The sequence below is a fragment of the Capronia coronata genome (assembly GCF_000585585.1).
Source record: "Capronia coronata CBS 617.96 chromosome Unknown acBCG-supercont1.3, whole genome shotgun sequence".
NCBI lineage: Eukaryota > Fungi > Ascomycota > Eurotiomycetes > Chaetothyriales > Herpotrichiellaceae > Capronia > Capronia coronata.
Window position 1 is genome coordinate 1,256,159 of NW_006912895.1, and position 16,846 is coordinate 1,273,004.

At 51.6% G+C, this 16,846-nt stretch overlaps 5 protein-coding genes across 5 annotated transcripts; 3 read left to right on the top strand and 2 right to left on the bottom strand.

Moving 5' to 3' along the window:
- Nucleotides 1–1,132: 1,132 nt before the first annotated feature.
- A1O1_03762 (uncharacterized protein) lies at nucleotides 1,133–1,699 on the top strand (the record flags this gene model as incomplete). The annotated part of the gene is made up of 1 exon (XM_007724662.1): nucleotides 1,133–1,699. A coding segment is annotated over one exon (567 nt), but the record flags the coding sequence as incomplete, so codon positions are not given.
- Nucleotides 1,700–5,009: 3,310 nt separating this feature from the next.
- On the bottom strand, nucleotides 5,010–6,035 carry A1O1_03763 (inositol oxygenase; the record flags this gene model as incomplete). The annotated part of the gene is made up of 2 exons (XM_007724663.1): nucleotides 5,010–5,066; nucleotides 5,124–6,035. 2 exons carry the CDS (start codon nucleotides 6,033–6,035, stop codon nucleotides 5,010–5,012), a joined length of 969 nt encoding a protein of 322 aa, XP_007722853.1.
- Nucleotides 6,036–7,900: 1,865 nt separating this feature from the next.
- Nucleotides 7,901–8,870, top strand: A1O1_03764 (alcohol dehydrogenase; the record flags this gene model as incomplete). Its single annotated transcript, XM_007724664.1, has 2 exons — nucleotides 7,901–7,958; nucleotides 8,011–8,870. 2 exons carry the CDS (start codon nucleotides 7,901–7,903, stop codon nucleotides 8,868–8,870), a joined length of 918 nt encoding a protein of 305 aa, XP_007722854.1.
- Nucleotides 8,871–10,032: 1,162 nt separating this feature from the next.
- A1O1_03765 (myo-inositol 2-dehydrogenase) lies at nucleotides 10,033–11,361 on the top strand (the record flags this gene model as incomplete). Its single annotated transcript, XM_007724665.1, has 3 exons — nucleotides 10,033–10,113; nucleotides 10,283–10,567; nucleotides 10,633–11,361. 3 exons carry the CDS (start codon nucleotides 10,033–10,035, stop codon nucleotides 11,359–11,361), a joined length of 1,095 nt encoding a protein of 364 aa, XP_007722855.1.
- Nucleotides 11,362–14,075: 2,714 nt separating this feature from the next.
- On the bottom strand, nucleotides 14,076–15,454 carry A1O1_03766 (uncharacterized protein; the record flags this gene model as incomplete). The annotated part of the gene is made up of 2 exons (XM_007724666.1): nucleotides 14,076–15,320; nucleotides 15,383–15,454. 2 exons carry the CDS (start codon nucleotides 15,452–15,454, stop codon nucleotides 14,076–14,078), a joined length of 1,317 nt encoding a protein of 438 aa, XP_007722856.1.
- Between the last annotated feature and the right edge of the window lie 1,392 nt (nucleotides 15,455–16,846).

A 16,846-nucleotide genomic window follows, 5' to 3' on the forward strand; every position in this document is an offset into this window, starting at 1 on the left:
CCGTAGTGATTAGCGGATCTGGTCCATTGTCTCGTAAGGCACAATTAACTGATTCCATACCGTCCAGCCTGGCTATTTGGGTTGATTTCACCATTGTCTCAGTGCCTCTACTGAGGAGCGTGTCCCATCCCAGCGTCTGTACTGAGGAGCGTGTCTTGTCGCGTGTCTAGATTCCCGCACTTCGTGGTCTATACGGTGTCCAATAGTGGTGGAGCTAAGCTACTTTGGGCACGCGACAGACGCGGCAAAGCTTGGCTTCTGACAGGCTACTTAAGCGAAAAATTGACGCCACAAGCGCTGCTTCACTTTTCTCCTCAGCACCGCCACATCCTCCACTTCCACCAACAACAACAGCCAAGTCACGTGAGATGGCCGGCCCCGCCCCGTAAGTGTCCCTCTCTTGTGATTTGTCCCTTTACCACTTCATTCATCCATCGTCCATCATCCATCACGATGTCTCTGAAGCGTTCCGCACTGCACATCGACAGCATCCCCTTTTATGTGATATCGTTGTCATTACCGTTGTTGTACCTTGGACGTTCACTGTTGTTTCATTGTTGTTTCACCTCCGACATGTCTTGATCGTACTCCCCTTTCATCGTTACCCATCTTTTGATTCTGCATATCTAGGAGGCGGAGTACGCTGTCTCTATGGCATACTACCAACTTCTTTGAACTACGAACGTTCAAAAAGCAAAGCACCCTATCTCTATTATACCTGGTTCGCACTTGATCTCTACCATGGTAGAGACGACGTGTATGGCTCACGGAACGTTCCACTTCCTTCCTTATTGTTGCTTTGATTGAAGCGGAGAACGACCACGAGTCAACAACAGGTGTTCATATTTTGCTGTCGATGTGACGGATGGACGCTCCAAGACCATGAGTGTCTGACAGGATTGGTCCTTGACGTGCATCAGCATCTCCAACACCTGCCTTCGACTGATACGGTGCACGCTTCATTTTCAGATCCATGCCACATGTGACGCCCTTTTCTTGCACCTCACATCCCTACTTTTCTCCCTTTCTACATCTTTTTCTACATCTTCTCCCGTCAACTGATCTATTGATTTCTCGCAAGAATGCTTCCTTCAAACCTCAGACGATATTGTCATCCACTCAGCCATGTGCTGCATCTCCTCTGCCTCCCAAAACAAGCGCAGCTGCGCTCCAATGCATCATCCTTTTCCAAATCACTGAATTGTTCGTTCGCTGTCTTCCACAACCCTCTTGCCACTGTTGTTCATTTTCGAATCAAACGCTAACAACTTGGGCTCACAGCAACCCGAACAAGTTCAAGTTCTACGTGCTGGTGCAGGGGCCACTCTCCCTCTGGCAGCCAGGGGACGAGTTGAGGTACTGGCTCGGAGCGGGGCAGGAGAGGCTCAGGCTCGTCTACGTCGGTGGCGAGCCTTCTCGAGGCCCTGCTCGGGAGTCATTCCTTTGGGATGTTCTCGATCCGACCGGTTGGGTTCGGCTGGGGGCCGCCACAGGGCCCGGCCAGCTCGAACAATTGCTTCGAGCTCGTCGGGCCCCCCAGCCTCAGCTATCCCAGCGTGACTGCTGGAGTAGATTTGAGGTGTGGCGCAACGGGCTGCGTCTGAGCTCCCTCAACGCCATGAGGGACCAGTACGCAGTCGCCTACCGCCTGGCCAACCCACCGCCTCCTGCCTTGCTCCCTGCCGCTCCCCCCGCTCCTCTTCTGGCTGCCCCGGGTGCTGTGGTCCCTCCCGGCGCTGGTCTTGTTCTTGGTGGTCCTGCTCTGGCTCCTCTTGGCCCGCCTCCTGCCGCTGCTGGTCCGCCTCCGGCGCCTGTCCCGGCTCCTGCTGTCGTTGCTCCTCTGCCGCCTCCTGTCCTGGCTCCTGTCGTCGTTGCTCCTCTGCCGCCTCCTCCTGCCGCTGCTGCTCCGGCTGCTGTCCCGCCTCCGCCTCCGCCTCCAGCTCCAGCTCCAGCGCCTGCGCCAGCTCCTGCCGCTGCTGCCAATCCGGCTCCTCCGGCTCCGACAAACAATCCTTGAAACGACGGAGAGTCTGGGGCCTCGGGGTCTCATTTCCTCGTGTCAAGAGCCCAATGGGCGTCCGGCCACGGCCGTGACAATACGACATCGAGCATGGAGAAGGGTGTTGTCGGTTTTCTCGGGTTGGGTCTTGCTGGGTTTTCTCGGGCTTGGGTGGTGTTTCTCTCTTCGGTCGGCTGGGTTTCTCTTCTCTTCGGCTGGTTCGGGCTTTTCGTCTCTTCGGTGGGCTGGTTTCTCTCTTCGGCTGGTTTGGGCTGTGTCTTCTCTTCCGCTGGTTCGGGCTGTGTCTCTCATCTCGGCTGGTTTGTGGTCGTCTCTTCTCCTGGGCTTGCCCTTGCGGCCTGGTCTGCTTAGTTTAGTTTTTTCTCGATGATCATCGCACACACACTCTCTCTCTTTCTCTCTTTTCTTCTCCCTTCCGTTTCTCCTTTCCTCGCGCATTGGCACCCACGAGAGCCAACCTAGTTGGGCCGTGGTTCGTCATCCTCGTGTATCTCACAATATACTACAAAGACGAGTGCAAAGAGCAAAAGCGAGCACCAGACGAGACGATATCGAACTGCTCTCGTTTACAAAGCTGTCGCAACTGGCACCTTAACACCAACCAAACTGCTTTACAGGCATTACAGACTATGGGATGACACGGAATTGCTCTCTTGGGTGTCGCGAACTTGCCACAAGCTTATTGCGGCCATCAACTTAATTACCTGCAGTCAGTTTTGAACCAGGAGGAGTACAAGCCGCAGACTGACTAGGAAGACTACAGAGATGGTTGTCAACATTGGAAAGGCATGGCACGACATGGCATGGCATGGATTTCCACCTTCGAGGAATCATCTCAAGCTTACGACCAGAGCATAAGCTATCTCCTCGCCGAACCGAACACGGCCATATGCAGGAGCGTCGCTATCAAGTCAATTCTCCGTTCTTCTTTGAAATATGACCTGTCAATTTCTCGACCCCGGTCTGCTCGCTATCTCACACCAGATAGGGACACCAGCAAGGGTTTGCTACAGGACAGGACAGGGTGAAGCAGGGGAGGACAGAACCATGCATCGCCTAGCCTCGCGGTAGCCGAACCACAGCGCTTACAGATGCAGATGATGCTTGACAGGCTCCGGCACCGGACCCGGATAGGCTCGCAGCTCGCTCGTGTCGCGGCTTATGAGCATGATGATTGATGCTCGAGGGGAATATGCTGTGCAACGAAACGGTGTCAAAGGCGCAGGCAAGAGTGGTGGTCTATTCCGCATCGAATTCCGAGCAAAGAAAGAATGACAGCTGTATGAATACCTATGGAGCAGTGGTATAACATCGTGCGTAGGATGTTGTGTGATTCTGAACATACTGGCGCCTCCGGCAGGAGAATACAAGCTATCTCGGATTCTTCTTACCTCTCACAGACACACATGCACCCACATCCATCCATCCATGCATTGCTGCGAAGGGGGCGATTCTTATGTATGCATGCCTGCCTTTCTTGTTCCATCATTTCGCTGGCACCATACAGACCCTTCCTGAACAGGCCTGCTACCTGCCATCTGCAAGGTTCGTATCAAAGGCAAGCGAAACCGGAGACACAATCACTAGTGCCAGTGGCATGGGTTCTCGGCAGCATCCAGCATCCAGCATCCAGCATCATCCTTTTTTTCTGGCAGACAACTCAGTGTTCCCGTGGTGTGACCACTGAGCAGCCATGAGCCACTGACACCCCCTGCCTTGGCTAGCAACTCGCAGACTGCATGCCTAGTTGGAACCCTCGTGTAACCGGAGCGGACGGGACGAAGAGTACCGTAGTCGAGCGCGACGCCAACTGTGCCCGGGGTCGATGGCGGGTATGAGAGAGATCGAGGATCGAGGAGGTGCATACGTGATAGACCTACACACTAAGGCAATCTGGACGGGTGTTGGATAGAAAGAAGATGACAAGATGAAAAGATTGGACGTTAGGAATCCTCAGCTACCTTGTACCAAGTACCAAGTGCTCGGGATGTGCTGGATTGGAGTCAAGTTCACTTTTATCTGCTCGTTAGACAAAGAAGTTCGAACTCACCGAGTCCACCAGCTTCGAGTTCGGGAGAGCATGCAACCTCAGAATTGGGCGGATGGTGAAGACTGGCAACGGCCAGGCCGGGTCAGAATTGAGTCTTGACATGTGTTGAATGGACAATCGGAGAAAAAGAAGAAGATCAAGAGCATGGCGACGGTACTTACATGCATGCATGGTTCTTTCGTATGCATAAGATGCATACACATACTAGGTACACATACGCATACACGCCTCTGGTCTCGACGGGTTGTTGCACTATTGCCTTGATTCCTTGTCATCACACCCGTCACACAGCATTGACACTAGGCTGTAGCTGAGCACTGCAGGTATCAAGGATCCAGGAATCCTATACTGCAATTGGCCTCACAATCCATGGCCCTGGATCCCTGTCCTGTCATTTCTGTCTACCCGCGATGCTAGAACTGATAGCAAGTACATTGCCGTGATGGGAACTCAAATCACACCGGCCATCGACTACGAGTGACGTGAAATGCTCGCGGCCTTCAAAATTCCATCTCTCTGTCCATCGTTAGAGCAAAGTCGTCATTCACGAACATTATATTCATGACAAGTCGAGGTTCCATCTCCAAACGTCAAGGTCAAGTCCAAGTCGGCGACAGCAGCATTTGCCAGAGAACAGCAGGTGTTCAGAAGCCGATTGTATGATTAGGGGTATATATCTCGGCACCAGCGACCATCGCCTGTATGGTTTTGCCACGGTATGAGGTCGGGCTCGCATCGTATAAAGGAAAATTCATCACTATATGCCACTCTCCGATTGACATAAAAGGTCGTCATAACAGTTTGATCATGTCTAGAGTCCCATAGTAGTGGCCAAACCCAAAAGGGGCTTCCGTCGCTCAAATTCAATGTTCCACGTCTCTTTCTTTGGGATCGTAACCGGGCGCCCAGTACGCGCGCCCAGGGTAGCTCGAGTTGAAGCTACCATCTGATCACTTTTTGTGGGAAATATTCATCGATCAAGTCCATGTAGTAGGGCTGTGAACACGTCAGCAATGCAGATCAACAAGAGGAGTGTAGTTAGGGGTCACATACCTTGAGTTTCTCGACAGATGGCTTCTCATCGCTCTTGCTGTAGAGATCATATGGGTTGAATTTCTTGACAGCTTGGAGCATCTTCTCGTCGTGCTCGTTCATCAGCTCACGATAGGCGCCTTGTTGATGCCAGGGGTAGAAGCTGTGGTATCGAATCATGGCCAGCGCTTCATCAGGCAGAGTGCTCTGCCGCTTTACCACGTGGTAGAGATACTCGTCGTGACCCCAGGAGAGCATGACATTTTCCAGACCGCACCCGGGGGTGTAGATACCGAACTTGGTGCTGTAGATCGGATCGTTGAAGTCCGGGTTGGCCGCGAAAGACTTGTTGCCGTAAATAATACGGTCGTCAAAGGCACAGCCCACGGGAAAGGTGTCACCGACGACATCCCACTGACCCTCGGCGTCAAAGAAGAACAGGAGCTTTCCGAGGTCGTGGATCAAACCGGTCAGTTGCATCCACCGAGGACGACCGTCACGACGCATGGCTTCGGCAGACTGCAACAGATGCTCGATCTGGCTGAGCTCGGTGTCCGGATCCGATTCGTCGATAAGTGTATTGAGACGTTCCATGGCCTCCCAGATGGTCATTTCGGCTCGTGTTTTGGACTTGAAATCATTGCGAGCTTTCAAGTTGTAGGCTACAGTCTGTTTGGTGTGTTGCTCGAGGTAGAAGTTCTTGACTCTATCGCTGGCTGTCTCGTATTGGCGAAACTGCGATTTGTCTTTGTCTGCGTCAAACTTGGATGGGCCGTCGTCATCTTCCCGTTCAATCTTCTTTTGTTTCACAGCTTGGTCGGCAATAATATCTGCGCGTTCGATCTCGTCACACAGCTCTTCAAAGGCCAGACCGTCCCGGTCAGTGCGGAATGCAGGGCCGTGGGAGGGTTGTTCGAGCAGAATGCCAACCATCTTGAGGAGAATGTGGACAATTGCTCCGATAGTACTGGGTGTTGTCAAGCGAATGGAGTGAGGAAGAGCTTGCTTGGGAATAGCAGAACGTCGTCTGCTCTGGATGTCAAGGGCCGGGTAGATGTAATTGAAAGCTCAAGTAAACAAGTGATATTTAATATATTGCAACAGGCGTGTGAAGTTGAGTTTGGTGAAGGCAGTGACAATAATGAAGGAGCCCACTGCGTCGCAGGGCAGGGGTTAATATACAGGCACTCCCACTACATTCATTGTCTGTGGATGCAAACACTGTCGTTTGGCACTGCCCTTGTACATACCTGCTTTCTGTTCACAACTTACTAGGAAAGTCCTGAGGTCCGCAAAAATCAAACCGATGGATCTTGAAGCATGGGACACTCTCCACAACTCGCTGGACCCTGCACCGCTGGTGTCCTTTCAACGTCACCTCGTTCCCTGAATAGATGGGACCCTAGAAAGCCGCGATGGATGAAAAGTTACTGGATTCGGAATTGGTCTTGTGGAGGGACAAGAGTCTTGCTGGAACCATGATGGGACGCTAAGCTGATCTTCGACACCGGCCCGCGCATCGACAGCATTGATTGTTGTTTTGTCCCTGCGGCACCCAGGGCCAGATCCTGCTACTGTGGTATCAACTGTGCGATATTGTGCGCCCATTTTTGTGTAGCCTCCCTCCATCATCACCGCGGCCCCGTCGGCGGTCAGGCTTCGAGCGAATAGGGGGATTATGCGCCGCAGCTTGAACGGTGGTTGGTCAGCAAAGTCGGTGAGAGAAAAAGGATCCTAAGGAATGTCCCATTGCTATTGCTTTTATGTCTTGAATTGAGGTCACACAAGGCCTGATGCAAGACGGAGAACTAGAATCCCTGTGACAACCCCGGGGGTTGTTGAAGCGGCAGTAGTTTTCCATGCTGTGTAACAGACGAACGCATTACGAAACAAGGGTCTTCTCGACAGAACGAAGTGTACAGGGATCGATCCCACCATGCATTCGGGCTTGCAGCTGATTTGCGTGGCGACCTCGAGACTGTGTGGCCTGCGGTTGCGGTGGTTTTCGAGAACACAAAGTATGGAGCAGAGACCGATGCTCGAGATGGAGATTTCGGACTCGCAAGGCAATAGAGATTCGAGTGGCACCGGCGAGAATTACCCTTTAGAGCCAGTATGGAAGGGCAGAGCTGGAAAAACTGGGGAAAGAGAGGATAAGAGAAGAGGAAAAGGGAAAAAATCAGAGAGTCGAGATGGGGCGCCGGTGGAGGAGGAAATGGAGCTTAGAATTTGGAAGGGGAGAAATGTCACACTAACGGAACACAGGCACAACGGGTGCCACTGTGGCTGGCAGATATTCCCATCTCGGGCACTGTTCACCCGAAGAAAAGGCGAGAAAGCCTAGGGAGCCATGACCGTGGGGTCTGCCAGCAGCCAGCAGCTGCCACAGATGCTATACTGTAGGTACCAATAATAATGTGCCCCAGGGGATTGAAACAGCCTTAGGTGCCTTTAAGGACCTATCGCCCTCTACTAACACAGTCCAGTCATCGTGATCGTTATAGGGGTTAGAGCAACACTACAGTTATTGTGACGATAGACCTAGGGAGCCCTAATCCCCTAGAGTGTCTTTCCGTACCACTTTATTAGCCCTGAGCCCCCCGCACTCGACCTTAGTATTGCTACTAGTAGCAGTGACCTCACTACCCGCTTCCAAAGACACTCATCGAAGTTTCTTTGCCCGTTCCAATTCTTGCTCGGAATTTATTCGTAGAGATCCCATTCCAGCAAAGATACACAGGCAAGAAAGCCCTCCATACTCCTACACTGCGGCACTGCTCTGCGAATCTCGCTTGACGATGACGGATATCCTTTTCAAGCTTAACACCGGCGCAAGCATCCCCGCCTTGGGCTTGGGTAGGTTCTAATACATTCTATTCAGTCGACCACCTGTCTGACTGTTCGTTAGGAACCTGGCAGAGTCCAGAAGGTCAAGTCCGCGCCGCCGTTGCGCATGCCATTAAATCTGGCTACCGGCACATCGACTGCGCCTATGTTTACGGTAACGAGAAAGAAGTCGGAGAAGGAATCAAAGAAGGTCTGGCGGCTGCGGGAATATCCCGAAGCGATCTCTTCATCACCACCAAATTATGGTGCAGCTATCACACCCGCGTCGAACAGAACCTCGACATCAGCTTGGGCCTGTTGGGTCTCGATCATGTTGACCTCTACCTCATGCACTGGCCCGTGGCAATGAATCCAAATGGCAACCACGAAAAATTTCCTAAACTGCCCGATGGATCGAGAGATTTGCTACGAGACAGATCCCACATCGACACATACAAGGACATGCAGAAGCTGCTCAAGACCGGCAAGGTCAAGGCCATTGGCGTGTGCAATTACTCCAAGAAATTCCTTGAAGAGCTGTTGCCTCATGTCGACATCGTCCCCGCGGTCAATCAGATCGAGAACCACCCGCTACTCCCACAACAAGAGATCGTCGATTTGTGCAAAGAGAAGGGAATACACGTTACCGCATACAGTCCACTCGGCAGCACAGGTTCGCCCTTGATGCAGGATCCCCATGTCGTCAAGCTGGCCGAACAGAAGGGGGTGAGTCCAGGTTCGATCTTGCTAAGCTACCACATCGCCCGAGGCAATTCGGTGCTCGCCAAATCTGTCACTCCTTCTCGCATCGATGAAAACAAGAAGATCGTTTCTCTGTCCTCGGATGACTTGGCTTCACTCGCGGAAATCTCCAAGAAGGGTGTCAAACGATTTGTCTATCCCGAGTTTGGGTTCGATTTTGGGTTCCCGGACAGGTCATGATATTTGACCTGTTTCACCGAGCAAAGAAAGTCCCTCAGCATCTACAGTTGACTAATCGTCAGGTGTTGGCCCAATTATGGTTAGGAAAAGTTCTAGATTGGTAGACGGTACACGATGCATGAGACGTAGACATGATACCACAGTAAATAACATGAAACACGATGACAAGGACTTCTTGCATTCCCATCCTGTTCTGCAGCTGCCTAGTCGGACAGCCGTAAATGGGCAATGACGACCCTGGGTTAGTGCACAGGCTCCTGCTGTCCCATCAAACCTTGAGAAATCCATAAGTTCTTTCTGCACCTCGGATTTCTAGAACCTTTGAGACCATCATGCACCTTTCCATCAATCAATGACCTGGTTGCTGCCAAAGCCGAGAAATATGATACTTGCTATTTCTGACTTCGGCCTCGGAAAAAAGAGCTTGCCATTCATCTTCCACGTCCGTCTGACTCCGTCGGTCGCTGCTGATCTCGATCCACCGGCAATGAACGGCTGTTTTGGTGCTTCAACATCCACCGCGACCTCCAGTGTCCTTCTTAGCCTACCACCGCTGAGAAATGTCAGCGAGTCGGACACCTCGAGCAATGCGGAGATGCAACCCACGTGCGAGACGCAAACCCACCTCTACACTGACCGATGATCTGCCTTCAAGAGATGTTTATTCACACCGACCCCAACGGAGAACTCCAAAGAAAAAGCTGTGCTACACCGGGCTCAACAGTTGGGGGCCCTGCCCCATGTCCGCAGCACCTATGCTGTGATCACCAATGGCGAGGAGAGGGTAAAGATGCGCGATTATGTCCATGCCTACTACTCCGCGACCGTCTCTACACTCCAGTCATGATATATCAGAGGGACACCTACTTACTGTACATGTCGTCTTGAGACCAGTCCTCTCGCAAGCTACAGTACCGCATCTATCTCCATACAGATCCATCGCAGCTCCCTTGAGAGAGAGTTTGAAGCGTACCAAGCTTCGTCTCCGTCTGCTATCAATGACAGGGCCTTCAAGGTAGCTCCGAGTCCACGAAGTACTGGTGGCACAGTCATCCCGCTTGGCCGTACATCGGTCTCAACCAACTTCATCCTTGTCCAGTCGGAGTCTCTCCCGGTAATCAGTCTACTACCGGGTCTTCACTGCATCCAGGATTGTAGCACGATGGGCGATACCAACATCGGTGAAAATGTGGGAACAGGCACCAAGGTCCTCAATATAGCAGTTGCTGGCCTGGGCCGCATGGTACGTGAAGTCTTCATATCTTACTCAGTCAGATAGCAAGACAGCAACGGTTGCATGATATGTCAGCCATGCCAGTGCAAGATCGGAGGACTTTGAAGCCAGAACTCGTGCTCGCCTTACCAGATGAGCACCGCTCAGAGTCCGCCAGACTGACAAAGGGTGATGACAGGGAAAACGACATGTCTCCATACTCCTAGGTCGAGTCCTCAGAGCCAATGTCGTCGCAGTATGCAGTGTTGCGCCGCACGAAGTCGAAAGGGCTCGCAAGAATCCGGACTATATCGACTTCAACGTATCAGTCTACGACAACTATGAAAACATGTTAGACCACCCAGGTCTGCAAGCGGTTTGGATCTCCACCAGCACAGACGTCCATGCTGTCCAGACCATCAAGGCTATTGAGAAAGGGCTGCATGTTCTTTGCGAGAAGCCGTTAAGCATCAACCTGGATGAGGTGAGTCAGTCGTTGGCGAGTTTCATGTCCAGGGTAAACCCTGTTGACCACCTGTTGCTGCACAGGTCTCGGCGGCGATCCAAGCAGCTGAATCCCGTCCGGATCTGAAAGTGATGGCCGGATTCTCACGACGTTTCGATGCCTCATATCGCGACGCCCACAAGAAGGTCATGGACAAGGCCATTGGTGAACCGTTCTTGATCCGCAGCAACACATGCGACCTGCTGGATGACACGGGGTTCTTCGTCCAGTATGCGAAGCGCAACGGCGGCATCTTCGTCGACTGCACAATCCACGACATCGACCTGGCTTTGTGGTTCCTAGGCAATCCCAAGCCCAAATCATGCTTTGCCGTCGGCACGTTGAGACACCATCCTGAACTGGCCGAGTCACAGGACGTCGACAATGGCGTGGCTGTGGTGGAGTTCTACGGCGGCAAGATCGGCTACTTCTATGCCAGTCGTACCCAGTCTCATGGCCACGACGTTTGCACCGAGGTTACCGGTACTCAGGGGAAGGTCATGGTCAATGTCATCCCCAGAGTTAACAACGTCGTCCTTGCTGACAAGATGGGTATGCGCCACGAAGTCCAGCCTGAGTACTGGCAAAGATTCGAGGAAGCCTTTGTGACGGAGGCCAACGAGTTTGTCGATAGTGTGCTCTATGACAAGCCTGTTCCCGTACCACTGGATGCTGGCTTCATGGTCATGAAAATTGGACGCGCGTTGCAGGAAAGTCTAACCATGGGGCGCGTCGTGAAATTTGATGAACAAGGAAACCAGATGACGGATTGAATGTCTCAAGAGAGAACTGAAGTTAGAGACTCCTATTATAGGGCATACTACTACTAGTAGGTAGTAGCTTTTCTGAAGCCATCCTCGTAGTGATTCTTGAGCATGTATGAGAACTAGATTAGAGCTAGATTAGATATAGGTACCTAGATTATTAGAGCTGGAAGTAAGTACTACCTAGTACCTAGGTATCTAGGTACCTTACCGACTTAGCACGCGTACTAGTAATTATTAGGTAGAGCTAGGTGTGTACATTAGTACTAGGTACCTACTACTAGGTAGGTAGTAGTACTACTTACTAGTAGTAGCTTTATGCTAGTACTTATAAAGGGGCTAGTAAATTAAGCTTACTTACTTAGTAGTAGGTAATACTGGTAGTTCTAATATAGATATTTAGTAGGTATCGTAGTTTTCATACTACTTATACCTTAATTTTTATATAGTACCTGGTAGTTTCGATATAGCTTTGATACGGCTTTAGTACGGTTTCGACACGGTTTCGACACGGTTTCGACACTGTTTCGATACAGGTTCGATACGGGTTCGATACGGGTTCGATAGAGTTTCGACACAGTTTTTATAACGCCTACTACTAGGTACCTAGTAGGTCAGTTAAGTACTAGTACCTACTACTACTATGAGGTCCGAGCCAACTCATCGCGAGAGCTGGGAAAGATGTGGATAGTACGCTTTCGTTTCCCTTGAGAGCAAGAGGACTGGGAGGTTTTCTGGGAGGAAGAGGAGAGACCCGGCCGTACTTTAGGAGGACCTGGGAGCTATTTCAAGGGACGGATAGAGGAGAGAGAAGATGGGAGGGAGACATTAAAATGTTAGATACTAATAAGTAAGTAAGTAGGTAGGTAAGCCCACCCACAAGGTATGAAACAACAGGAAGGAGGCAAGGACAAGTAAGCGAGTGATTGTTGTCTACAGAACACTAGCACTGAGGGCACCCCTTAGTGCTCCGATGCTATGCCAGTCCAGGTTGGTTTCGTATGCGATTCGTGCGTTGGGGATATCGGTCTGACTCCCATGGAGAACATCATCCGCGCTTATTCAGTCATTGCTGAAGCAAATGCTCAAACAGGTCGCCAATCTCACAGCAACAAATTCAGGATACCTAGTATCCTGCTGGTACTTAGGTACCACCAGGTAGGTACCTAGGAAGTACTTATACGCGACTGTATATGGGAAGGAACCTTACCTGTAGACGGCTTCAACCATGCTAGGTTGGTACTACTAGGTAACTTAGGGGCCTAATATGGGGGTCATCGTCCTCACTTTGCCTCTTCTCCAAACCGAGTCATTACTGCCCAGTGGTGTGCACCGAGTAACCTTGAAGTTAGGGACGTTCGTCGTGAAGCCCGCGTCGAATGAGCCAATTTCGAAATTGATGATTGGGTCGGGGCGTCCATGCCGGGATGCTCATGTTGAAATTGGCCTGGGCGCCGTGGGAAAAGACGCGCTCCACCCGCGACGACCATGTTCAGGCCGTCATGGCACCGTCGCTCCAGCCCAGCACGGCGACCCGGCATAGCTCGAGAAGCGCGATGGCGTCGCAGGCGAAGTCGTCGTAGTGGAATTCTTCGGATCCTTGGTAAGGATCGGATCCGACCTTGACCGCAGGTACTATGAGTGCGGGTCAGGAACGGGGACTTTTCTAGTATCTCTCCGGGAAATAACAACTTTCACTCTTGGAGAATGACCTCTCTGCTCAAAGCGACGCGGTTTGCCTGGTTACCGGTAAATTTGAATGCTGTTCCCCGTTCCGCCGTGCAATATAAGAACCGGGGTCTTTTCGGACGGTTGGCCAAATCGTGTATGCCAGAGATCGATCCCCGAAGATTTTAGGAGTATCGGTCGCCGCTTGAGAAAGGTCCACCGACCGGCATCCATTACCATCGAAGTAGGTAGGAATGGATCGTAATCATGGACCGGGAGATGCTTGTTATGTTTTGTCCACTCGAGGCAGGAACGACAGAAGCCACAACAAGGCGGAGTCCCAGATATGGAGGACGCCATAAGTCAATACAAAGTAGGTGGGGATATAGTATTTGAGAGGTCGTGGTTATAATCTGCAGTGTATATTTTGCTAGAGGTGGGGAAGACACCATATATCAATATATTAAGGGTATCAGTTTGAAACTTAAGCGACTACCATTCTAGTCTGGGTTTCACCCTAATAGACGTAGGGAAGACACCATATCACAACTTATAAAGTATAGAATCCTCGTCTCGGGGAGGCAACCAGTATAGTCTACTTTCTACTTTAATACAAGTAGGGAGGACGCTATAGACCAAGCTATAAAAGCTATAATTTCAGTAACGGGGAGGTCACCATTACAGTATATAGTATACTCTGATATAAGCAGGGAGGACATCATAGACCAAGCTATAAATGCCACAATTTCAGTATCGGGGAGGTCACTATTGCAGTTCATAATATACATTGATCCACGTAGGGAGGACGCTATAGACCAAGCCATAAAAGCCATAATTTCAGTGTCGGGGAGGTCACTATTGCAATTCATGGTATGCTCTGAAGCAAGCAGGGAGGACATCCTAGGTTTATGAGAACGAGGCTGAGTCATACAATTGTTATTGTGGGGTATACACGAGTCATGCAGCCTTGCTGCCTAATCTAAACAAACTGCCCAATCAGGCCGCCCCACCGCCCCATCGCCCCACCGCCCAAAACGGCAACCACACCACCACATCTACTCCTCTTCCGCCACGACATCGTCGTCTCCCTCCTCCTCTCCACCATCTTCCTCCTCCACGACATCGTCGTCTTCCTCTTCCTCCTCCGCATCTCGAGCCTCCTGCTCCCTCTTCAGCCGCCTCTCGTTCGGCGTCTCCTTGTACACGTTGTCCATGTACCCGGCGTCGTTTGTCTTCATGCCCGCGTCCATTCGACGGCGAGCATTCACCTGTTTCCTATCATTGCCATGATAGGCGACGTCGAGGCCCTGGTTGCGGTAGTAGGAGAGCGGCCGCACCACTGCGTACCGCGGATCGTCCTCCAGGGTCTTCTTGGTGAGCCGCAGCTCCGGATGCTTCTCCAAGAGATGCGTCTTGACAGACCCCGGGGCGCAGCAGCAGTGGTAGCAGACCGGGCAGGCGAACGGGTCTGGGTGGTCCAGGATACTGGGGATCCGTCGCTGGAAACCCGCAGCGGCCGGTGCTGGAGGGATTGGGGCATTTTGGCGCCGAGGAGCACCAGAACCGCGAGAAGAGCCGGCACCACGAGCGCCAGGGCCACGAGTGCCCGAACGACGAGCAACAACAGGACCAGAGCCAGGAGCGAAAAGACCAGGACCAGGACCAGGACCGGGAGCGACAGGACCGGAAGCGACAGAACCAGCGGCGACAGAGCCGGGACCCACAGCAGGAGACGGGAACGCGCCGGCAGGAATTGCCAGCCCACTTGGGTATCGTGGGATACCGGAAGCGGAACCGACACCAGAAGCGGAAGAACCAGCAGCAGGAACGGCAGCAGGGACAGCGTAAGTGCCAGGATTGGCGGCAACGGGAGCGAGAACACCGGCAAGCCCACTTTGACCCACAGGCGCAGAGAATGGAACACTGTCTTGGCCAGCAAGAGAAGAAGCACCAGCGACGAAGCCAGTCGGATTGGCATAGGTGTAAGTGTTCGAGGCTGAAGTGTTTGTTGCTCCTCCATCCACTCTTCCATACATGTATTCTTGGTATTCATCGCTCGCCATGAGACGAGCAGCCATGTTGTTATCTTCTCTTCTCAGAATTTCATAAATCTGGTCCTCCATGCTCGTTGCTGCATTGTTGGACAGAGAAGGCGGAGACTGGGTATTGACAGGCATAGCAGGATCATTGCCAGTGGAAGCTGGAAGAACAGGCTCTTCATTGTCAGGTTGAACAGATCCAGAGACGGCAGGTGTGGTATCAGAAGGCTCAGCCTCGACAGTGGTGGCAGCATTGACAGTCTGGAAGATATTAGTGGCTTGAAACAGAGGAACTGGGACAGTATCGCAGGTTGGCCACTTACCTGAGTTTGATTGGCGTCATCAGCATAGTTCAGGGCGAGAAGAGCAGGGTCAATGGTGCCATTGGAAGCCATCTTGTCTGAATGATTCTGGATGGATGAAAGAAGAGGGTCTCTTTGACAAGGCTGGATGAAGAAAGTTCCGCTTTCGAAGTTGAGATCCGCTTTTGAACGGGGCAGTGCAGCTCGGCGACAACGAGGTGGTGGGTTCAGCCTTGTCGTGGTTGATGAGAACGGTATCAGAGCCTTCAACTATGTTGGAAAGAAGCGTTCAAGACGATACGGGACGATACTATTGATTGTGAGTGATAATTTGAGAATTGTATTTGTGGGAAGGGTGCAGGACGGGGAGAAGGGTGCAGGTGTCTGCTGTGTTGATGCTATTAACTGTGCAGGACTACACGCTAGGCGAGGCGACGTGTTGTGAGGCAGTGGTCAACTGCACCATTCGATTCCATTGTCTTTCTACGACAATTCACACTGCTACTGGCCTGCATTGTTGACTCTGATCAAGTGCTGGCTTCAATAGAGCCCTTGATGAGCAATGCCGATCTTGGACTGTGGTAAGCAGCTATGGGAGATCTCTTACATTCATGGCTGAAAAGCTGGCTGCAGACCTCTAGATCGACAGAACTGCAATGGCCATCTGTGCCTCAAGCCTTTGGTAGGAGATCCAGCCCAGAATCTCTTTGATAGCGAGCGAGACTAAAAGAATTGAATGAATATCTAGCAAAAGAACCTCCATCACTCCAGCTTCTGTACTGAGTTACTCAGCCTTGTCCTATCACGAAGAGGGAATGTCTCTACACACATCCAGGTATATCAGCGTTGCCAGCAAGTCCTGTCCTTCCACCAAGAGATATTCAGAAAGAGGTGGATTCATGACAAAAGAACAAATGGTGCAGCCCAGAGACAGCTTATCATGTCAACACTGTCAATGCTGTGGGTTTCCGACGCCTAGAAATGCTATGACCTCCAGAGAAACCTTTGGTAATCTCTCTACAAGCTAGAAGCAGTGGCAAGAATGACTATGGGAAAGAATTGTTCAGAGACAACTGCTTCACAACCCTCATCATACGTGACCAGTGCAATCCTTGTCTTGCAAGGTCCTTGGCCTTGTTGACTGTAATATACGTCTATTCTCCTGCCAGAGAAGACCCAGAAGGGTTTCTTATGCTCCCTATATCTGACCAGATAATGCAGGAAAGAAAGGAAACAAGAAAGGCAAGACGGTCTAAAGCCAGGCGTTTCCTACCACCCTCAAGAAGTCATGCATCATGTCCAGATATTGAGCACAGGCCCGTCTCAATCCCTGTCTGTCGGCCCGGTCCGAACCACTGACAGACACTGCAAGGCTTTAAAACTGTGATACCCATATTTTTCAGCCTCACCGTCGAGCCTGACCTAGGGTGTCCACAGCTAGCTGACAGGACGGTAACCAAGGAATAGCGGTTCACGCTTCCTTGA